The sequence below is a fragment of the Haliotis rubra genome, unplaced genomic scaffold (genome assembly GCF_003918875.1).
Source record: "Haliotis rubra isolate DU_JTF1 unplaced genomic scaffold, ASM391887v1 Scf167, whole genome shotgun sequence".
Lineage (NCBI taxonomy): Eukaryota > Metazoa > Mollusca > Gastropoda > Lepetellida > Haliotidae > Haliotis > Haliotis rubra.
In genome coordinates this window covers 1,588,130-1,612,962 of record NW_025765636.1, presented here as the reverse complement: position 1 = coordinate 1,612,962, position 24,833 = coordinate 1,588,130, and the positions used below count along the sequence as shown (strand labels likewise).

Below are 24,833 nucleotides of genomic sequence, written 5' to 3'. Positions count from 1 at the left end.
CTGGATTGTCTGGTCCACACTTGATTATTTACAGACCGCCACCATATAGACGGAATATTGCTAAGTGCGCCATTAAACACCAACCAACTAACCAACCATACAATGAAGGCCAAGAAACTCGGAAACAGGGTGATTTAGTCATCTTGTGTCCTAAAATATCATGTCATGCATGACCACTGATTCCCATGAATTGAAAACAAAGTATGTTCAGAAGCTGTAAGGCCTTACAACCCCAACCCCCAGATTAATCTAAATAACAGTGAGCTTTTGGGGTTCATATCAATCCTCCTGAAAAACTTCCAGAAAAAGATATGGTGACTACATATGCTTTACTTCGTACTTATTTGATCATAAGTATAAGCATACTTCTTTTTTGGTTCAGATTATTAAATTTGAAAACTAGCTGTTTCCACTTTGAGTGTATATGTGTCACAAGATGACACAAGGGTGCACCACCCTAGGATATTTAGTGGTCAGCATCTAGATGTCAGAACACAGCTTTGGGTCAGATGACCGCCCAGACTTGAGGGCGCACAGCAGGTCTCTGCGACATTTGTCATCACAGGCGTCAGTGGGATGAGATTTGTAGTACAGACTGAAACAAGAAAAAATCATACAGGTGAATATTCTCCATTTTGTCTGGTTTTGATACAGTCGCATACCAGACCATAGAAATTCACGGCCTGACATCAATGAGTTACTAAAACACCAGTATGACAATAGTTTCAGTTAGGTTAAGTGTTAATTAAACTCCTGAGTTACCGAGTTTTTAACTACTGAGGTGAGGTGAGGTGAGGTGAGGTGAAAATAGGTTTAACGTTGTACTTGAGAATATTTCGCTCATATGATGTGTATGTGTATGTGCGGCTGTTTGTACTAGCCCAGACTTAAGCTGGTTTTATAGTGCTAGCCCACTGAGATACCATGCGTCAGTGTTGCATGAATACCCCACTCAGACACATTATACTGACTCCAAGCCGACCAGTCCTTGTTGTACCCATTAATACCGACCGCCAGGCAGAGACCAACAAGTACCATATTTTAACGTCTTTTGGTATGATGCAACCGGGGATCGAACCCGCGCTCTAACCACTACACCATGGAGTGAGTGAATGAGTGAGTAAGTGAGTGAGTGAGTGAGTGAGTGAGAGAGTGAGTGAGTGAGTGAGTGAGTGAGTGAGTGAGTGAGTGAGTGAGTGAGTGAGTGAGTGAGTGAGTGAGTGAGTGAGTGAGTGAGTGAGTGAGTGAGCGAGCAAGCGAATATCAAGGGAGTGGACACCAGAAATGAGCTTCACACACTGTACCCATGTGGGGAATTGAACCCGTCTTTGGCGTTATAAGCAAACTCTGATGGATATGAAGTTAAGTTAATATTTTACCAAGGACTCAGTGAATTACCAAGAAATCTCCTGATAGAATCTCATTGCTTTCAAGAGCTAAAGACTCACATACCAGAGTAGCTAGATGATGTAAACTTAATGAATTTCATAAAATTTAAAATTTAAAACTATGAACATAAATGCAAAATGTTTTATAGATGAAAATTGCAATGGTCTGACAGCATCTGAGACATAAGACATTACCAAGTTAAATTAGTTGAGAATTACATTGTGAAGAAATTGCTACACATCATACTTTCACAAAACTATTTAAAAAGTTGTACCTCTGTCATGAAAATAGGAAGTAAAGCATCTTTCATTATTGCTAGTGTGATGTACACACAGATGACAGAGTTCGCTCCCCTACCTGTAATAAGTCTGGAACAGAGTGGAGTTGTCTCTCATTTGGTAGATAAGATTACTCCAATCTTTGGGATACAGTGACTCCATATTGTATGTGCTCTGCAAAATAGTATAATAATACATTTGTGGAGCATCCAACATCCAAATAAAAGATGCTCTGTGGCGCTGAGGACAATTACCCGCAAATCACAGACATTTTTACCCCAGGTAACCCAAGCCGACTCTGAGGTGCTAGAAGGTTAACAGTCATATGACCATCTTATCCCACCGGGTACCCATTCACTGCTGGGTGAACAGAGGTGATTTTGAACAAACACACTTGCCTAAGGTGATCCCACATGTGTAACATGTGCTTTGTTGTGGGGCAGGAAACTCTCAGGAGTCAAGCTGCCAACTACAATCACCCATCCAACCTCTCTGTGGCCAACGCCGCTTAACTTCAACTCAATGAGTTATAGGCAAATTGTGGGTGTTTTATGCAATATAGTGTAAAAGAATAAGCCACGAAACTAAAGTTGTTTGAGCTTTGATATAAAGTTGTATAACTATTAGAGGCACACTGAGCAAGTTTTAAGCAACATGATAGTCTCTGTTAATAAGAGTCTGGTTCAGACATTCCAGTGATTGATGTCATGAGCATCAATATTCTCAACTGGGACATGATGAGTGAGTGAGTTTAGTTTAATGGCGCACTCAGCAATATTCCAACTATATGGCGGCGGTCCGTAAACAATCAAGTCTGGACCAGACAATCCAGTGATCAACAGCATGAGGACCGATCTGTGCAATTGGAAATTGATGACATGTGTCAACCAAGTCAGCGAGCCTGACCATCTGATCCCGTTAATTGCCTCTTACGACAAGCATGGTTTGCTGAAGATCAATATTCTAACCTGGACCTTCTCGGGTCACTGGGACATGATTACATGCATCAACCAAGTCAGCTTGCCTGACCACCCTGTCCTGTTATTCACTTTCTACAACCAGCAAGGGTTGCTGAAGACCAATTCTAACCCAGATCAACAAGGGTCAGACATACAAAAAATGGGAACATGGTCAAATTCCTACTCTGGTCCAAAATTCCAAAGGTGGTGTTGCCAAATGCAGTTTGTCTTAAAATGGCTGAGGATACTGTGTATGCAAGGCTGATCAACTGAACACACAGAACGAGTGCAGGTGGTATGTATACTGTACCTTGGCTGTGTACTCCAGCTGCCATTGGGGCGGACTGCCTGCACTGTTGGCCTGGGTCAAGTTCAGGATATATGTCTCATGATCCAACACACTCTGGAATAAACCACAACTAAAATATTTAACCATTTTTAAAAATCAAAAATCAAGCATTATGCATGTGTGTCAAACATTATGCTCATGTGTCACACATTATGTTTTATTGTCAAAGATTATGCTCTAGTGTCAAAGAGTATGCACTAGTGTCAAACGTTTTGCTCTAGCGTCAAACATCATGCACATATGTCAAACATTTTGCACTGGTGTCAAAGATTATGATCTAGTGTCAAAGATTATACTCTTATGTCAAACATCATGCACATATGTCAAACATTTTGCACTGGTGTCAAAGATTATGATCTAGTGTCAAAGATTATACTCTTATGTCAAACATCATGCACATATGTCAAACATTTTGCACTGGTGTCAAAGATTATGATCTAGTGTCAAAGATTATACTCTTATGTCAAACATCATGCACATATGACAAACATTTTGCACTGGTGTCAAACAATAATGTGTTTTATATGCCATCGTCAGCAACTATTTCCAGTATGTACTCGCTGCCCATATGTAGTCATCATGTTTAACCAGGCAAATCAGTGACTGTAATCATGATTATCACTGCCACAGGTTAGGACGACCGACAAATCATTCAAGTCAGATCCTGATCAATGATCATCACGCATCAGGTATTTGAAAGGGTCAACACAAGATATGAGTAGTAGGGTATGCAGTGATAAATGACAAAGATTTACTTGCCAATTAAAGACTATTATTGGCCAGCTATCTCAAGGGGCATATGGTAAGACCTACATACCCCTAGTAGGGGATGATGCTTGTAGTCTCATTCACAGGAGGCATCACACTATGTACCCTGAGGGCAAAACATGTACCCTACATGTACATATAACGCATTATCTTAAAGGCACAATGTCACACATTTTCAACAATATTTTGACCTATACTATATATATTGGGGCATATGCACTGACTTTAGCTTCCTAGTGATGCAATAAAAGACTTATTATCCCTTACTATTAGCCTGTTATCGATAATTGAAACTTCGAGGCGAAGATATATATCTTTCACAATATTTTATGCAATCACAAAACGACATAAATGATTTAAGTAACTGGGATTATTTTTATCAAATCACCTCAGTCCTTACGCTCATTCTGATTGGTTTGTCCTACTTTCAAACATAAACATCATCGAGAGGGGGACGAGTCTTCTTGGAGATTATGGAAAGGGGCGAGTGGTGACGGATGATCAACATAGGTTAATATCAAGGAAAGGTAACTCTTACCCAAGAACATCCAGAGCGGTTGGCATCCAGCTCATAGATCCTGTATCCCAGGTTCAAGTTTGGGTACGGTGTGATGCTTGGCACAATGTACGCCATGCTGACTGCGCGGGTGAAGTTGACATTGTCATAAAACACTTCAAACTCATCTCGGTGAGTGTGTCCGAAAAACTGGGCAGCTATGGTACTTTCAAATCTGAAATAAAAATGGCCATGAAATCTACATTTAATCTGGTTATTTGTAACAATAAAAATGTCAGAAAAGCTTATACCAAAGTAGAAAGAATGAGGACCTCTTCTCAGTAAGCTGAGTCAAAAATGAAAATTGATCATATATTTCACCGAAAATGTGTCTTAAGTATTAATCTTGTGTGCCATTAATCATGCAGTGAGACACATCACTCATTGCACTACACTACCTGGATATATAGATACTGATGCAGTATGTATTGACTATAAAGTGTAGGTGAATAGCTGAGCAACTGAGTGCAGCTTTAGACAACAACAAAATACTAATGATGCTCAAATGCTTCTTAATATATCATGTGTTTCTTAAAATGACTTCATGTGCTTCTTACGATGATGCTCGTGTTTCTTAATGTGATATCATGTGTTTCTTAATCTGATCCTCAAATGTACCTGAATGTGATGCCCAAGCATTTCTTTACTTGATGTTATGTGGTTCTTAAAGTGATGATCATGTGCCTTTAAATGTGATATCATGTGCCTTATGTGATACCATGTGCCTCTTAATGTGATATAATGTGCCTCTTATAATAATGTGATGCTCAAGTGTTTCTTAATGTGATATCATGTGTTTCTTAATGTCATGCTAATGTGCGTAACTTGACATAATGTGCCTTTTAATGTGACGCTGCAATTGTACTGATAGATAGAAGGCAGTGAATCTAACAACACTGTAAAGGAACATTCATTATCACCTGTTTACAATGTTGTAGTAGTTCCAGCTCCAAGCCTTCAGACAATCACTGATCCCAGGGGGCATATGACCCAGAATATGCACCTACAATCATACAATTGTACAACCATACAGTCATACAACCGTACACCCATATTGTCATATAACAATACAACCATACAACAATATAATTATACAATACAATCATAGTCATGCAAGCATACAATCATACATCCTTACAATCATACAACTATAAAATCATACAATACAATCATACAATACCATATACCTATTCAATCATACAATACAATCATACAACAATACAATCACACAATCATGCAATCATGCAATCAAAGCATGCAAACCATCTCTCTGTACTCACATAAGAACTCCACAGTTTTGCATTAACACAGGGCACCAAATGAATGCACTTCCCATTTCAAGTGCCAGCTGCCAGCCATGTTTCAGCCATTCTCTTCCCACAGAGGTTAGGGACCGTTCATAATTTATGGCTGGGGTAGTGATGATGATTTTAAGGGGGGGTGGGGGTCACCCATTTTGTTCTGGGGAGGTAGGAGGGTCATCAATTTTGTACACGTTTCTAGGGGGGGTCAGCAATTTTGTACATAAAAATATTTAAAAATTATGCTTTAAAAATATGGAAAAGGGGAGGGGGTCATTGACTTTGTACATGACATGCAGGGGGTCACTGACTTTGTATATAAATTTTAGGGGGTCAATCACATTGTACATGCTTCTCCATAAAATCATTCAAACACACACCCCACACCCCACACCCCACCCCCAGCCATAAATTATAAACGGTCCCTTACTCAAGTCATATCTTCCCACGTACGTGAGTCAAGTATGCATGAGTCAAGTATGAAATATTTACCTGGGGCTCCTTTCACATAGCAACCTTTACTAAGGTTAACCTTAACTCCCATTCTTTTACACTGCACTAAGGTTAGCTTAGTGACTTACTGTCACCTTAGTGCTTTGTGAAAGGAGGCCCTGTACATGAACGGTAATAAATCATTATCACACACAACAGTGATAAGGTTCCAAACCTTTTGAAATGACAAACTGTTCTGCAAGAGATCATTTACTGTGAACTAATTGTCAGCATTCCAATCCAGCGAGTCGATAGTTTGGTCAACGCAATGCTACTCTGAATAGTTTCAGACATACAGCAATGTGTCAGCTTGATGGAGGAGGAAACCCCCAAATGACACAGGTCTTTGACACTTACTGCTTTAGTGAGGCACAGAAGGAAGGATGGTGCTGACAAACCAACACAAGCAGGGTGACAAGGGGATTCAAACCCAGGGCCATAGAGTTTTGGCACACCAAAGAGAAACATCATTTCACACACTAATACCAAGTATAATTAGTACACATTAAAACGTGTCACAGTTAGTTTTCCAAATTATGCCAACTCTACAACATTGACATAATAAGCACAACAGAAAGGCCATTCACATGTCTGCTTTCCTCAAGAGTGAGTGAATGAGTTTAGTGTAGTGCTACGCCATTTTTAGCAATATTCCAGCAATATCACAGTGGAGGACACATTGTATCCATGTGGGGATTGAACCCGGTCTTCTGCATGACGAGCGAATGCTTGGTCTTCTGCATAATAATAACGCTTTAATCACTAGGCTACCCAACCACCCCTTTCCTTTATTTCGATCACTAAGGCTACCATGCAACATTAACTTACGACTATCTTAGTCCTAAGAGAGCTTCGAAAATCTAGGCCCTGATTCCCAGTACTGACCTTCTCCTTCTTCATCTCAGCATCCTGGAGAACGTCCACCAGCCACTGTAACTGGCCGGCCGGGTCGGTCGTGTTCAGCAGCAGCCACCTAGAGATTGAAGGATCAATGTTTTATGTTAAGACTAGAGCATGGGGACTTGGTGTCTTCTCATAGAAATCGTCTGTACGAGTCCAAGGTTTACAGATCTGGGGATATTATCAAACTATTTCTATGATTAAACACCAGGATTCTCGGCATACCAGGGCAAGTATACTACTCAGATATGATCAATCACAGCATAGTCATCAAACAACTAAACATCACTTGCACATCCTCAGCCGCATCCTACGTAGCAAGCAGTCCAGATCAAGAGTATTTGTTTTCTGTGTGTTCTGTGTAACCATAAGCTATCAAATAACATGCAGAATCAATGTATAGAATTACATACACACATTAACTGTTAGTCATTTGGCTGTCATGTTAGTCAATATTTAATCAAACATTCAAAATCATTCATTATCATGTGTAATGTATTTTCGATCATGTTTTTTCCAAACATTGTTCTGAGTAAGAAAACAGAAGGAGAAGGATTTGACTGACAGTTTACCAGGAATTAGGTAAGGTGAGGTGAAATTGGGTTTAACGTCGTGCTTGAGAATATTTCGCTCATATGACGACGTGCATGCGTGTGTATGTGTATGTACGCCTGCTTGTACTAGCCCAGACTTAAGCTGGTTTTATAGTGCTAGCCCACTGAGATACCATGCCGCAGTGAAGCATGAATATCCAACTCAGACACATTTTACTGACTCCGAGCCGACCAGTCCTTGTTGTACCCATTAATGCCGAGCGTCAGGCAGGGACCAACAAGTACCATATTTTAACGTCTTTTGGTATTACGCGGTCGGGGATCGAACCCGCGACCTCCCGTTCTCCGGGCGGACGCTCTAACCACTACACCACAGAGGCGGTCTCCAGGAATTAGGAATTGTAAGGACATCCATTATGTGCTTGTAGGCAACTTAATCCTTACCAGTTCTGGTTGTTGCAATAGTTGGTATTGATGGACACAAGACGCAAGCCTGGGTAAGGAGACACCTGATAGAAGCTGCCTCTGTTAAAACAAAATACACATCAATCTCAGATAGTCCCGCCAGCTCATAGTTTGTTTTGTTTGTTTGTTGTTTACGCCGTGCTCAGCAAAATTCCCGCTATATGGCACTGGTCTGTAAATAATCAAGTCAGGACTAGACAATCCAGTGATCAACATCATGAGCATTGATCTACGCAATTGGAAATTGGATACGATGACATGTGTCAACTAATTAAACAATCCTGACAATCCATGTTCAGCTCATGGAAACTAAGGGATTATATTTTACATCACTTTAACCATCATTCCAGCAACATCATGGCAGCGGTCACAAGAAACAGAATACACATATTGTACATATTAGTGGAATCAACCTAAGGTGTTAAGATGATTTGAACTTCTTGGATACAATCCTCCCTCAAGCCAGCACCTAGGCAAACAGGCAAGGCTATTTCTAATTTGCAACACTAAAGATCAAATAGTAAACATCTGAATTTTCCTTAAGTATGTTTTAAGATAAACTAATATGAACTTTTATCCAATATACACTACTCAAAATAACTTCCTTTACTCAAAATAAGTTAAAGATCATTGAATGAATGAGTGAGTATGATTTTACATCTCATTTAGCTTTATTGCAACTATATCACAGCATGGGACACATGGTACCTGTATTGGGAATCACACTCAAACCTTCGACTTAACGAGAAAATGCTTTAACCACTAGGCTACTATACCCTAGCGTGCCTAAAAGATCATTGACAATTAGAAGGCTCCGTGTTGCATTACAAATAAGTCATAACAGATTAACCAGTTCCATGAAAATAATTGTTTCTTTGTTTTGTTTGTGTAGTACAAGTGAAAGAGTTAAAATTTTATGTTGCATTGGCATTATTTCAGCCATTTAGCGACTCCTATATACAGATATAATGGTAATAAAAAAATAATAATGATGGGTATGACTGCAGTGTACCGAATGTGGCACTGACCAACTGGTTTCTGAGAAAATCTTCAAGATGCCGACTTGTTAGTACCCATGAAATAATCAGTTATGTTCTCACTGTTGGATGGTTGTCTTGGTGTCCTGTGGCAACCAGTTGAGCCAGCTGTCAGCGATGGCGTTGTACAACCAAGAGATGGAGTTGTTGTTGGTAATGAAGGGGGGAGGAAAACTGTGGAATGTCAAAAAAGGGAAAATTGTCCTCATTCAGATTTTAAAATGGTATTATTTATGTATTATCAAATAAGAAGGTTGGTTGGTTTGTTGTTTAACGCCACACTCAGCAATATTCCAGCTATATGAAGGCGGTCTGAAAATATCAAGTCGGGACCAGACAATCCAGTGATCAACAGCATGAGCATCAATCTACGCAATGGGGATACGATGAAATGTGTCAACCAAGTCAGCGAGCCTGACCACCCGATCCCGTTAGTCACCTTTTACAACAAGTATGGGTTGCTGAGGACCAGTTACAACTCGGATCTTCACGGGGCCATATAGAAGGACCAAGTTAAACACCAACGTAAAATATTTGTCAAAACTGTTTCAGAAATACTCCTAAGGCTCAGTAGCTCAAATAGGCCTGGGGCAACTTTGGTTTCAATTTTATGAAACAGTTACAGTTAATAAATGAGAAGTAGTAATAACCATTGAAAATCTAAAGAAATGAAGAGTTATGCCCCTTTAATCAAATATGGTGTTCCACAACACAAGTATCAATGGCCTAAACATGTACATATCTAGTACATTTACTTACTGTCCACCCAAGGAACCTGATTGTCATGTCACTTGCTGCCCAAAACAGGCACTTTTATTTTGAAATTTCACTAACATCTGAATCCTGAAACTTTGTGGCTCTGATTCACCATGAGAGGAATAGTACATCAGCACTAAGACTGGCTAAATTGATCGATTATCAGAAGTATCATTGATACTAAATATTATTAATCATTATCAATATGAAAATTGCATCAATAATATCATTTCTCATCTGAAGTTTTAATTTTCTGACACAACACACAAATTTAGGGCTATAGTAATGGTCTGCTTCTAACTTGTGTTCAGGATGCTGTTTTGTTAATAATCCATGCAAAAACATGTCACCACTCACGAGTGATGTGAAACATATTTACTTCTTTCATCCATTTATGGCATTTTTCCTCAAAGTTACATCTCCAGAATTTATCGATAATCGATCGATACTTAGTTACCGATTATCGATGTCTATTATCTATATCGATAGTGAGCACTAAACAGCACTAGTGAAGGTAATATCCCCTCATCCAACCTGTTGACAGGCGCACTCTCATGGTTCCCCAAAGCGGAGTAAATGGTTTTGTTGGGGAAGTACTTCTTGAAGAGCTGGGTGAGTCTGTCAAGGGCAGACAACTGATCACCTCTTGACTGGTTCCATATGTCATGAGCTGGGAGGTCGCCTGTCCACATGACATAGTCGTACTGGAACACAAGTCAGACAAACAATCAAACCACATATATCTCAACAATATGTTTATCTGCAATCACATTAAACATGTTAAATCTATCTTCATTGAGTAAATTCAAAACAACAATTCTGGTCAAGACCTTGAGACCCTCTGCAGCCAACACTGACCATCCCAACACAGTAAAGGATGCTTCAGGTTGATCTGATTTCTACAGGAACCTGGGCCCCATTCCACAAAGCGGTCATAGCGCTAAGATGATCGTAACTCCCATAGTTTAACATAGACTTACGACTGTCGTAGCGCTATGATCGCTTTGAGGAATGGGGCCTTGATCTTATAGAGAGATGGTTTAAAATTCAATCTTGTTTCTACGCTTTTCTTAAAACATCTTTCTCAGTAATGCATGCTATATGAGGGTTGCATATAAATATTCTGCATCAGATAATCCAGTGATTGAAAGCATGAGCAACAATGTATCTCATCAGCCAAGTTACAGACCCTGCCCACAACTAGCATAGGTTGCATGGATAGACATATTGTAACTAGGATTCCTGATTCAGAATAAAGAGCCATTCTAAGTTTGTCCACCTTTGGTCATTTTTGCTGGGTTATTCAGTTATCATATTATTATGACACCAAGTTGCCGGTGACTTCATTCACACAAACCTTTATGAAACCCAGGCTTCACTCCTCAAAGCATTCTACAAAAGCTGCAATCATTGAATGTAATTCTCATTGTTTAATACACACTGAAACATAATATAGGCAAAATGGCAACAAAGTTGCTCTGTGGTTTTAGGCATGAGATAATGGCTTTTTAACACAAAGTGAAAATGTCTTTTTAACACAAAGTTATCATTCTTTGTCAAACAACTGTATATTTACTGCAAAATATATATTTCATGTCATTCAATTGAATTTTAATATGTGTTTTCATTGAGCATCAGTGTAGAACTATGACAGTTATAGTGCTGAGGGGAAAAGAACCTTTTTGCCAGGCACTACTGAACCATTATTTGTCATTAGACAAAAGGGTTACAGTACTGAGTGAATGATTTTGTTTAATGCAGCTATTGCAAAGGAGCCTGTAGACAGCATGACCAAAGAGCCATGCCAATGGATGTATGACAAACAACTGCCAGGTCACACATAACCGCCCTATCCTCCTCAAACAATTTGTATGACAAACATGAAGAAATATGAAAAAGATTATACCTCTGCAGACCTGTTGTGCAGATGCTCAAACAGGTTCTCAAGGGTGGTCAAGGGTGTGTCACAGTTCCTGTAGTCTCCCCACTGGCCTGCACCAGACTCTCCTGGATCTAGGTCAAAATTGTATCTTATATCTGCCAGTTCATTATAAGGGTGTTGTATATAAACATAGGTTCTGCAGTCCTATGTGAATTGAGGAAATATGATAATGTTATGCTTACTGTTAGGTGTGGGTATTGGAGAGAATTTTCATATTGCGATGTGAAAGCATATATTGCAATATGTACTGCAATATATTGCAAGAAATGTTTTTACCAAAAACTACTTATAATCGAGTTAATGCTCGATTTATAAAGCAAAAATACAACAAAATCACTATGCTTGATTACTCTTCAATAAAAACTTTTAATCATGACAAAATAAATAATATTTGGCACAAATGAAACAAGGAAAAGAACAATTTTACAACAACACAGTGGTTACTGGTTTGAACTAGTTTCTCTTCTCTCAAAAAAAAAGCGCTGAGATTTCAGGCAGCAACTTGACCTGGTCAGGACATATCAGAGATCCCTGGTCATTAATGAGTAAATATTTAAAACATTCAGATCCAAAACGTTGCGAAACACTTGAACAAAAATTAAGAACACAACTTCAAACTGAACTTAACTTGAACTTCCGGTCTGAAAAACGGAAATATCCAAAGGCTTCCGAGTGTTACAAAGTTTTCCGAATGCATGTCGAAATACCGTTTTTTTATCAGCATATCCCAATATGTATCGATTTCATGTCTGAACTGGTAAATACCAGTAAACCGGTTATATTACGCAGCCCTGCTTACTGTGAAACATATTCAATGGTTATACTATACCACACTATGCGTCACCTACCTGGCTGTCCATCATTGGCACGGCAACAGAGAGGTTCATTACACTCTGCCTTGGCTCCAGGCTGGTAGAAGGAGTCAAAGTGGATGTCGGAGATGTGGAGTACTCGCAGCTTCGGGGATCCCTTCTGGCAACATTTAAATTTTCAAACTGCTGTTATCCAAACAGTTACAACTGATTTGCTTGAAGCTGTGAGCCTAACAACCACTGCATTGCAACAATGAGACGTGCTCTTCAATGACGTAACAATGTCAGCTTACATGAAAGAGTTAAGGGTGTATATGTTTTGCACCAGCATTTTTTTCTATTTCATGACAACTGATCAGTAGGGATGGCTCTGTTTTAAGAACCATTAACAATACTTATCCTATTTCACATTACAGGGTTGCAACGATTCACCCCGACCTCGATTCGATTCGATTATCGATATTGGACACTGGATTCGATCATTTTCGATTCGATTCTTCATACAAGTGAAAACATCAGATTTCATTTACCTCTCAGAGCCGGCTTTTTTTAGCATGAAATCTTGGCAATGTCTACTAGCAACCATTCTCATTGGATAATTGGCCCAACGTCAACCAATCACGTTTTGTCACATTTCAGCGCTCGAAACTGCTCGAGTTGGAGTCAAAACTAGGTTCTGGCTGTGTGGAAATAATTTGAATAGGTATTCAAAACTGAATCAAAATAGATAATGGTTATCGAAAATCGAAACTAAGGTGTCAGATTTGATTTTCAATGAGTCGAACCGAATCGTTGCAGCCCTACACATTAAACACTTTATCTTGTTCTTCTGTCATAGAAGACAGAACCAATCTAGTTACTTGTAACATGTGTAGCCAGGTTGGTCAGGCTAGAATCCATCATGTGAGACAGGGTAAGTATCATAAATATATAATTGTTTGATAAAATTTGCAAATTTTAAAACATATTATATTTCATGTTATACATATATCCCATGCTGCGGATTACCGTATATTACCGCTTCATAAGCTTATAAGCCAAATCCCATGATAAGACGACCCCCTTCTACAGACTGCTTTTTTTGGTCCTCCAAATTCGGCTTATAGACGGTAATATACGGTATACTTGTTGAATGATGCATGAGCATCAATCTACGCAATCGGGATACAATGATATGTCAACCAAATCAGCAAGCCTGACAGCCTGATCCAGTAAGAGAATAGAGAAAGGTCAATCAAGGATTAATATTGTTTATTCCGCAATCTTTCAAATATTGTATCAGTTTCCATGGTAACTGGGTACATACTAGGGCTGTATATTGCACTGACTCTCATATTGCGACATATTGCAATAATTTAAGCGATATTGCAATACATATTAATGATATATTGAGTGGAAAGTTTCTGCCCAGTGTGTACATCATGCATTCATAATAGGTCTGTGTGCGACATCATCTTCTCAGTTGCTGTTAGACCATACATTTGGCTCCTCGTCCCCAATGGTTTACAGATAAATAAAATGATATAGCGCCTTAATATGGAATGTTTCATTGAAGTATTGCAACAAAGTTTTGAGAACATAATGATAAAGGTAATAGTATAACATGATTTTCATTGTCAGTGTTGTTTGCTTTAACAGAATGAACTTCAATGCAGTAAGTAATTATTGTTACTTTATGTCAGTGATTCATTCAGATTCAACTCCAATATAAAAATAAAACAAAAACATGATTTAGGTGAACTATTTGAGCTTAAAATCTCATGTGACCTCCAATAACTAAGATCCTCGACTAGAATGCAATTATACACTTCTACAAAATTTATAAGACTTAGGCCTTGATGATAATTGACATCATATGTCCCATTATGAAACAAACAAAAATAACAAAATATTGTGAATTGTGAAATGGTCACTCAGAGCCAGCCCTCAGGCTCTACCATTAAGTCCAAATAAAAATTTGGCACATTTGAAGTCACTTATAAAGATACTTCCACTTGTAAAATGTTACATGACACCAATAGAAATAACAGTATATTTGATACTTTTAGAGCTCAATTTGTTGCTTTGGAAATCAAGGACAGAAAATATATTTCAGAATATGAACCATATTGCAATATTCGCATTGTGAGATACTGTACCGGTATACACTGGTTTACCAGTAATATTGCACAGCCCTAGTAGATAAAACTCTCTGCATTGCCTTGCAGTCGATAGCTGTTCAGCCAGGAAAAAGGACCAAACTGAAGGAGACCTCAGACCTCACTACAGACTAAGGCCGTTGATGCAAATACCATCCCTGACATCCCAACACATTCTTCCATGATGGACACTAAGGAGCAGTAACTTTGAGCCACCATGATCTCTGAAGTGACTGCTTTCGTCTTGTGAGGAATGGAGGTAACCAGGGAATGCAATCCTAACACATCCAAGAGGCAATGCTGGTTCTAGATACTTCTGCTGAAGATACCACAAACAAGAAGATAAAGAACTGTTTCCTTAGTGTATGACAGTCTTTGGAGACATTGATAGAAATCTTCAGGAACCTGACTTCCAGAGCAAGGCATCTTCAACATCATCAAGCCCTAGTACCAGCAGAGACACAAGAAGACTCCCTATATACTCAAATGTTGAGTGGAGGTGCACCTTTTGGTCTTCTCCTTCTTTTTTTTTCTTTTTTCTTTTTGCGGTCCCGTCCCATCATTCCCTATACTACTACACCACCGCCCCAGAAAGAGAATGACTTCAGTTGGGAGTAAACACAGTCAACTGGCGCAAGAGGCATAACTGGCAAGAACTTCCAGTGACTGCCTACAACAACAGGTGGAGATGGGATGTGTTCTGGTGAGTATAATCCATAATATATAATATAAATGTAGTATAATAATATAACAGAAATACAAATGTTATTAGTAGTTTTGACTACATCAAGAAAATTACAGATCGTATCGGGTGAACCGGTTCGCAAAAAGTATACCACAACATAGCTCGTAAGTTCGCATTGCAATATACCGGTTAACCGGTATTATCGCCCACCCCTAGTATATACCAGACCTATAACCACATCCAAAGATAATTGAGGCCTTTAGTGTACATACTTGACTCACCTTAGTATTACTATTAACCTGAATAGGTACAACCATAACCACTATATTAATGCTTACGATATTCACTTTTTGTATACGTATTAGTGTTGGGAATTGGTTGAAATCTCACAATTCATGATTGGTTCAATACCAACGACCAATCATTAAAAGTGGTTAGCGTCATTTTTTAGATTTTCCTATTCAGGTTGTAGTTGCAGATATGTATAAAGAAAACAAACATTTGGTTCTCTGTTGTTGTTTTTGATTGCAGATTTCACATCCAGTGTAAAATAATTCAGTTCCAGTGTAACATTAACTTCCCAGCTCCTTCAAGAAATATTCAGTCATGACTTTTCAGAAAGTGAAGTGAGTTTTCTTAGAAATAAACACGTTTTCAGGCCCTGACAACGTCCTAGATATGTTCCATCATCAAGTATTTCAAACTCTATTACAGCCGTTCCAAAATCGTTTGTGTTCGATTATGAGAAAATGTGATCGATTGCTTGGTCGTTTGGCCACTGAGACCAATCTCTGATTATTTCACTTAATCGGACCACCACTAATACGTATATTCCAGACCTTAAATGGAGTAAGTGTAATCCTAACTTTAACATGTGTAACACCCTTTTAATCTATGTAAAACCGGATGCCATGGAAACAGACAAACACATATCTTCACTGACCTTATCTACTTGTATGTTTAAGTGACAAATATAAAATGGTTTTCAAGATCTATTCCACAAATTATATATTTCACAGATATACAGACAGCGACCAACTGAATACACAATAAAATGTATTGCAAGGTATGGCAAACAAAGATTGCTGGAGACTTTATCACATGCAGAACAGGTTATGTTTATGCTACAAGCAAGACAAGCAAATTATCAGTTCATTTTCCTAATGCTTATAGACATGTCACATGAATTGTTAACAAGCAAATCCTATCTCTAATCCTTCGTCAGCAATGCTCAAACAGTGACTTTATCCTCATATTATCATGGTTATTGAACTTGTTTACCCAGAAATGATATCTTAAAAAACAGCAAAGTTTCCTGGTAGAACCATCTCACTTCCTTCATACAGATACTGGCAAACAAGGATAAGTTGAGCACTGACCTGACAATTGACCCATATTAGCATGTATGAGCGTTAGCGAATGGGCCCCAGGTTGTCCGCGATCAAGTGTAGTGCGACTTGCCACACTGACGTGAGAGTCTTGTGAGCAAGGTGTCAATTTCAGTGTCATGCACATCCTCGATAATCTCCAGGGTATACGTTACGATCACTCTCCACTATACCCTGGATGCATCCACGGCTTGGCCCGATTATTTTATTACCTCCCTTTGCTGGCAGTTTATCCAATCAGGTGTCTACGCTGGGAAGTTGAGCGAACCAATCACAACTCACTTTCGCTTCGTAAATTATCTAACCGTTCAAACTTGGCTACACAATTGATGCAGAGGTACTCTGAAAGAGGTAGAAGGAGTTCTTTCATATATCTTTTTAAAGTTTCAGATCTTTCAATTTGTCTGTATGATTTCCCCCAAAAATATGAGTGGCACTGCGAACAAACCTTCGCGACTGCGACCGCTATCTTTGTTGACACTGGCAAGCTCTGATATAACGGAGGCTTAGCTGATTGGCTACTGTGAGTATGTGGAGCCAGCAAAGGGAGGTAATATAATTATCGGGCCAAGCCGTGGATGCATCCAGGGTATAGTGGAGAGTGATCGTAATGTATAGCCTGGAGATTATCAAGGATGCGACATGCAATGCACATGCACTAGCCCACATCTGTTCTGCCTTTCGCAAACCAAATGGGTTTGCTCACTGCTGTACACCGCCTACTTCTCATAACTGCGTCCTCTGTGCCAGTCCAACTTATCCTTGTTTGCCAGTATACTGAAGCATTAATGAGATATTGCCCAACTTGATTATTGCCATGAATCACAATAATGATTCAAATGTGGGTGATCGAGCTTAATTCTACGCCGCTTGTTAGCAATATTCCAGCAATATTATGGCAGGAGACACCAGAAATGGGCTTCACACATTGTGCCGATGTGGGGAATCGAACCCTGGTCTTCAGCATGATGAGCAAACGCTTTAACCACTAGGCAACCACACCATACCCTCCTACAAAAGGGTTCAAACATGGAGACTCCTCACTTCTGCATTTTACAATGGTCATAAAATATAAATGTTTTCAGATTTGCACATATCAAGGCTTTTATTGCATACTCAATTCAATACTGAATACTCATTAAACCCAGTAAAAATCAGAAAAAATCAGATTTATGGACTTCATTCATCAACATCGAAGAAAAGCTTGAGTTTTAATTGTGTGATTTCTTTCGAAGAATATTTCAGGAAACAAAAATCTAATATGTACATAATGCATACTTACAGGAGGTGGTGAGGGAGGTATTACCGGTGGTTTAGGGGTTTTCGGTAGCGACACATTCCAGGATTCCAGGGGATTGTATGGCGTTCCACATGTTGAACCAAAGAGTGTTCCACAAACTTCATCGGGTTTTAACACCAGCTTATCAATGACTGTCAAAACTTCATTCTGAAATCATGTCATTAGAGAGTATGTTAATGTCACTCTATGTATTAAGCTGTCAACAATGGCATTCTGACAATTACAAAATCCACACAATGATGATTAGCAGCAGAATCAATATCATCAATATCATCATCATAAAATACTTTCATCAAAGGGTCAAGGATATTTATCAGGACAGAATCAAGATGTAATCACACAATGGTTAATGAAGAATGATACAATCATCCTTTGCAATAACGGCTAACGCCCTTTGCGATACCACGTTTTTGGTTAAACTGTGAGGTAATCTGTGGATCCCATAAAAGAGGTTCCCAGCCAATCACACACCTTCATGTCATAAGAAATAGCATATCAACAAATCTGCTGTTGTGCTCAGGTTAATCTTATTGTGAACTAGCGAAATTCAGTATGGACCACAATAAAAAGTGTTCATTTTACATATCCTCGTGACCGCCTCCGTGGTGTAGTGGTTAGAGCGTCCGCCCTGACAGCGGAAGGTCGCGGGTTCGATCACTGACCGCGTCATATCAAAAGACGTTAAAATATGGTACTTGTTGGTCCCTGTCTGGCGTTCGGCATTAATGGGTACAACAAGGACTGGTCGGCTCAGAGTCAGTATAATGTGTCTGAGTGGGGTATTCATGCTTCACTGCGGCATGGTATCTCAGTGAGCTAGCACTATAAAACCAGCTTAAGTCTGGGCTAGTACAAGCAGCCGCACATACACATACACATGCATGCACGTCGTCATATGAGCGAAATATTCTCAAGCACGAAGTTAAACCCAATTTCACCTCACCTCACATATCCTCGTATTATGGGTTTTCAGATGCTTAAGAACCATTGGGGTTTTCTTGATTAATCAAATGAACAGCGGAACATTGTACGACTGTACGATCTGACTCACCTCAAACTCTCTTACTATCGCAATACAGATTCTGTCATCCTGTAGACCGAGGCTGATGCACACTTTCACCAATAAATCCACAATCTCTGCCTTGGTGTGCCCCTCCTTGAACAACACTTGTACCAAGCTAACTGACAGCTTGCACACTTCACATTCAGTGCTGTGTAGCCATGAGCTAGGTTCAGCTTGCACAGGCAACTTTTGGGTGAAGGTTTCAGTTAACTTCGGAAGAAATTCTCGAAAGAATCTTTTTGGTGCTATGTGTTGATCATGTCTTCTGTACCATAGAGGGCTGGCTTGAGCGTTTGACAGAAGCAGCCATGATATACATAGAAATAGAACATATTTTCCAAAAGCTATCATTTTCAAGGATCTGAATTTGGTTCCTAGTTGGAGCTGATCTGAAAAACAAAAAGAAGAAGAGTTACAAGATTTACCAAACTCCTACTAGACTTTGAATCAGACAATAAATAAACTTTAATTAAAGCAGAATGAAATTCAAGTTTTTCTGATAAGTGAGAGAGTGTGTATGTTTATTAGCTGCTTTGAGCAATATTTCAGCTATATAACGGCGAGGGACACCAAAAATGGGCTTCACACTTATATACTGAAACATAATAATCCTAAGTGAGGATTCCACTCCTTGTAACCATAGTAACACACATTAGAAAGAAACTTATTTATCTCAACTTTAAGCCATCCTTGTTGCATGGGTATTGCAGCACTTAATGGTATGCAGAGCTCTAGATAAGGTTTTTCCAATCTGGGTATTTTACCCATAGCATGTTATAAATGGGTACCACTGATCTTCAGTGAGTATTCAAATTTTCTGATACCCACCTTTTTTTTCTAAACGTGTGTATTTTCAGTGTCAGTAGTTTAAAAAATGTTAAATATGATAACTACAGCCAATTGTTTGCACTTCAGAGCATTATCATAGTCGTTACATGGCGTACCATCGCTAACCCACATTCTTGTAAGGGACAAACTTATCTTTGCCGACTGACAATAAATGCAGCATAGTCTCATTTCAACAGATTGTTTATTGAAGATAACCATGGAAATCTAACTAGCTGCATTTGTGTGACTGTAACGTTCTGTAGTTCATAAATTGTACAGTTACATAGTGAAATTCAATCGATAATCTACCCCAACCACTCGTAACATTTGACAGTTAATAGCTACTTCTGTGACACATTTGTTTTTTACAGGTAAGTCAGGGTACGCAAATCAACAACTAACTAAAGCATTTCAGTAATTTCCTTTGTGTATTTGGGATGCTACAGATATATATTAGTGCATATTTTGGAAATTTCAATGCATATTCACGCAGATACCAAGCTTATCTAGACTTCTTATATGCACAATTATAAAATGAAGAGCAGCTTATTGATGAAAACCTCCCATTGATGAAATCCTCCAACTGAAGGGACAAGATATGAGTGAAATGTTTATTCAGGTCATTTATAGGAGGGGTTTTCATAATAATTTTGTCTTCCACTTCACGTCATGTTCATGGAATCTTGTACATATTAAGCATAACATGACACCAGAAATTGGCTTCACACATTGTACCCATGTAGGGGAATCAACCACAAGGTCTGGTTGAGGACACCAGAAATTGGCTTCACACATTGTACCCATGTGGGAATTGCCCATGGTGTTACAGCATGACAAGCGGACACTTTAACCAACAGGCTACAGTAAAATTAATAATATGCATGATACATGTTTCCATGCATGTGTTACCATAGTCACAAGCACCTGGGTTTGAATACTTTACAGTAAATTGAATATCAAATGCATGATAATAGAGTAGGAATCATAATCAATTTTAATGGTTCCAGCAAATCACCCGGTGAATAGAATTTAACACAATGTAAATTGATTATATATATATTGTTTTATTACCCAGCTAAAAAAATAAAATCATCATGTTTCTATTGGCCAAAAATGTAAACTTACAAAACAAAATTAATTGGCCTACAATAGAATACTTTTAGTATTTAAAAGGAATATTACTTTGACTGGTGATTTTTCCCTCCTGCCTTTTGGTTTTCTGAGGACAAACTTCTGTAAAACAAGAAATAAAACTGGTCTAGCCTAATAGCAGAAAGTATCAGCAGCAGTAGAAGTGGTAGCAGTAGTGATATAAAATAACATGAATTTCAAGCAAAAATATCAGAAATTCAGCACTGTGGCACATCACTCAAATACAACTATATGTATCGATACACGAGGCAGCTGTGTCATGATGCCTTGTAATAAACATAATGGGTGAATAATAAAGAGAATTCATACACACTTGTATTTCACCATGTCATTAAATGCTAGTAACCATGGCAACTGCTGAAATTACACAACAATACGTTCAACATGGTTGTACCATCTGTATGATATATACAATCTATGTGGGCCATTGTTCTTCCACTATTCAACAAAGGAACATTATAATACAGAATTTTAATATAAATTTTGGGGATAAAATACATGTTACAGGGTTTGTAGATGTTTGAGTGTTGAATGTAAAATACCATATCTTTCAGGATGTTTTACTCTTGATGGGAAAGCCATGTGAAACAAAGCAATTGCTGACATTAAAAATACACACAACACGCAATACAACGTGAACTACATCTCTAGTTCAGGATGTGAAATTTGCTAAAAGCGTGCTTGAGAAACCAAACTCATATGATGATATGCATGCTTGTGTATGTGTTGCCATGTTGTACTAACAGACTGAAGCTGGTTTTATAGTGCTAGCTCACTGGAGATAATTGAAGCATGAATACCCCACTCAGACACATTATACTGACTCCACTAAAAATGCATTAATGCAGAGCCAGACATTACAAACAAGTGAACTACATCTCAGTAGTGAGACATTGTCTGAGATTGTACACTGAAACATGAACTTGATGAAACATGAACATTTTGTACCATACAGAAGTTGATGTAATTGTGGTGAAGAGTATCCCATATAAGAACTTCTTTATTAAATATTAGAGCTGTGTATTGGCAAATAAACTAAATCAAATATATTTGCAATACACTGCAATTCAATACCGCATTCGATACATATTGGGGCAAAACGAAGGTGTCTGACAGTGAGTTACGCTAAATGTGCATGTCAATCAATGTTTTCTACATTATAAGTCCCTAAACATGTATGTTAAGGTTCTGATAACAGCAATCTCAAACTTAGGTTGCACAGTGTTATTTACACTTTATAGCATTACAGTATGCCATTTTGTCATTGAATAACGTTTAAGGAAAACATTTGTTGTGAATGAAAGTATGTGTAGATTTTAATTTAAACCATCGAGATAATCAAAAACTTCATATATGTTCTTTACCCAATATACCGATCCTCAGAAATAATATTGCAATATGTTTGTTTGAAAAGTGTATTGCGGTATACCAGTATACCGGTAATACTCTGCTGCCCTATTAATTATACACATTCCCTGGTTAGCAAATTTAATGTTCAGTTTCCTGATGAAAAATGTAAGTGAATACAACCACTGAAATGGTTGTTGAAATGATTTGTTTGGTGTTTGAGAGAGGATCAGGCAACATGGATTGCAGGTGATGAGACCAAAAGGTTTATTTGCAACATGGGTTTGTTTGTTGTTAAATGCTGTATGCAATATTCCAGCTATATGGCTGTTAATAATCAAGTCTGGACCAGACAATCCAGTGATCAACAGCATGAAATCTTCACAGTTTGGATACAATGACCTGTGTCAACCAAGTCAGTGAGACTCGCTGACCACCCTTTAGTCACCTCTTAGGATAAACATGGGTTGCTGAAGATAATTCTAACCTGAATCTTCATGGGTTTGTAGAAATATATGTGTACATATTAGGACAGATAACTTTTGGGTCATTGAGTTATGTACTCGCTACTTGTGTTTATCTCAATTAGGTATCCTAATTTTCCTTTGAGTATCCAAATAAATTATACCCACCTTACTCAAACTCAATTTGGGTATTTTGCCATTTTCCATTATTTGTGAAAATAGAATAAAGTTTAAATGTAGGTTATCGTGTGTGTTATTTATATTTGATAAGAAAGACTGCAGCAGCTGCCAAGTTCATGTCCTGAAATAGAACCTCTCAATATACCTCAGTTATTCTATCTTTCCTCATTAACCTCCATATGTAGTGCATGGGTCTGCTTACTTCACATTCTAGTAGGTTTGCTGAATGTTACAGCACTCAAGCTAAGATTTGACATCCCATATGTGTATGTTATAATGTATGTCTATTTGTATGTGTGTCTATGTATGTGTTGCTAATACATTTACAACAATAGCCATAAAGTCTGATGCACACTTAACTTATGAATGTTCAGAATGGATGAAAAATGTAACTTCAAAAGATGGAACTAAATAGAAAAACAAAACGATAAAAAAACGATTTGACATCTTTGTGTGTACGCACCTTAGATCAAATTTATTGAGTATTTACAAAAATTCAAGCGCACTTGTACACAATAGACTTGAAAGGAATTGAGTTTTCACATAAATGTTTGCGTAATTTACGCAGATACGCAGCTTATCTGTTAATCAGTTAGGACTACAACAAATCCAAATTTACTACCCGTGTACCTGGTCCTGTAATACCGACCCTACCTGGGCATCCATTGTACACATGCCATAGGCCCCCAGGGTTGTGTGCAAAATGTCTGATTAAAAACCATTTTATCACAGACCCAGGAAGAATCTATTTTGATCATTTTTATTTAAAATGTGATCTGATGATACACATGATAAATACACTAAAGTTTACAGAAGCTTCATCTTTACTCAATTAGTTAAGCGCAGGAATACAAGTGAGTATTGTCAGAAAGAAATGTGAACATTGGTGACTTGTGAACTTATAATTATTCCTCTCATGAAACAGTGCATGAAATAAGGCTCGTCTGACCACCCGAGATGGGCTTGATTTCTGATGGACGACCTAAATTTACCATTGTTTACAGCTAGCCGACCTGATGGTCAGGGAAACATTTTAGATAACATGTTTCATACATCTGAATAAATTCACCGTATCATAAAAACTATTTTCTGAAAATGACTGTTGTGAATAGACTGTAAGACAGTATAAATACGTTGTCTCAGATTCAGGTTAATTAAATTATTCATTGTAACTAAAGTTATTTTCTTTGTAATGTCTGGTCTGGTTAAATCCATTTTGATCTGGTAACATTTTGAAGTTACCAGCCCTGATGTCTGGATGGGTTTTTGGCTTATTTCAAACACTGCATAAAACAATATTTCGTTTGACGAACCATGTATGAATCATTGTTTATGTTACTCACAAACAGAACAGTGACATTCACAGGAAATAATGTCTGGGTGTAACTACAGAATATGTTCGCCTCCTGGGTTAGGGTTGTGGGCGAACATATTCTATGCGTCAATTCATACGCAAGCTTACAAAGTTACATAAAACCTGACCCGAGTAGGCGAGTTATCAGGTTGAACAGGTTGGTTGAATAATTCCTTGCTGATCGTCACAATACAACCAAACTAATTAGTATATCTAGATGACTATTTTCATATACAAAACAGACATTTTAACATATTTCAAATCATGGCGTTGTTTGTTTTCACTCACTGACAGCTTTTCTTCGAAGTAAACGCTTCCTGCTAATACTTCGTGCCTTCCGCCATGTTGTTTTCGTCACATGACAGTCACGCGGCTT

The 24,833-nt window shown here is 38.3% G+C and overlaps 1 protein-coding gene across 1 annotated transcript; it reads right to left on the bottom strand.

Moving 5' to 3' along the window:
- Positions 1-10: 10 nt before the first annotated feature.
- On the bottom strand, positions 11-24,833 carry LOC124272200 (sphingomyelin phosphodiesterase-like). Its single transcript, XM_046707348.1, has 14 exons — positions 24,746-24,833; positions 19,121-19,521; positions 18,052-18,216; positions 12,595-12,718; positions 11,711-11,817; positions 10,339-10,508; positions 9,112-9,222; positions 7,991-8,071; positions 6,978-7,065; positions 5,220-5,302; positions 4,282-4,474; positions 2,937-3,029; positions 1,747-1,841; positions 11-595 (listed from the first exon to the last, which is right to left on the bottom strand). The coding sequence occupies exons 2-14, from the start codon at positions 19,481-19,483 to the stop codon at positions 481-483; spliced, it is 1,788 nt and encodes a 595-aa protein (XP_046563304.1). The 5' UTR covers positions 19,484-19,521; positions 24,746-24,833; the 3' UTR covers positions 11-480.

Coding starts and splice junctions, on each gene's coding strand:
- LOC124272200 (XM_046707348.1), bottom strand. CDS start 19,483: ATGATAGCTTTTGGAAAATATGTTCTATTTCTATGTATATCATGGCTG. Junction 8,072..9,111: donor ACCAAGACAACCATCCAACA/GTGAGAACATAA, acceptor TTGTTTTAACAG/AGGCAGCTTCTATCAGGTGT. Junction 596..1,746: donor CTGTTCCAGACTTATTACAG/GTAGGGGAGCGA, acceptor TTCTTGTTTCAG/TCTGTACTACAAATCTCATC.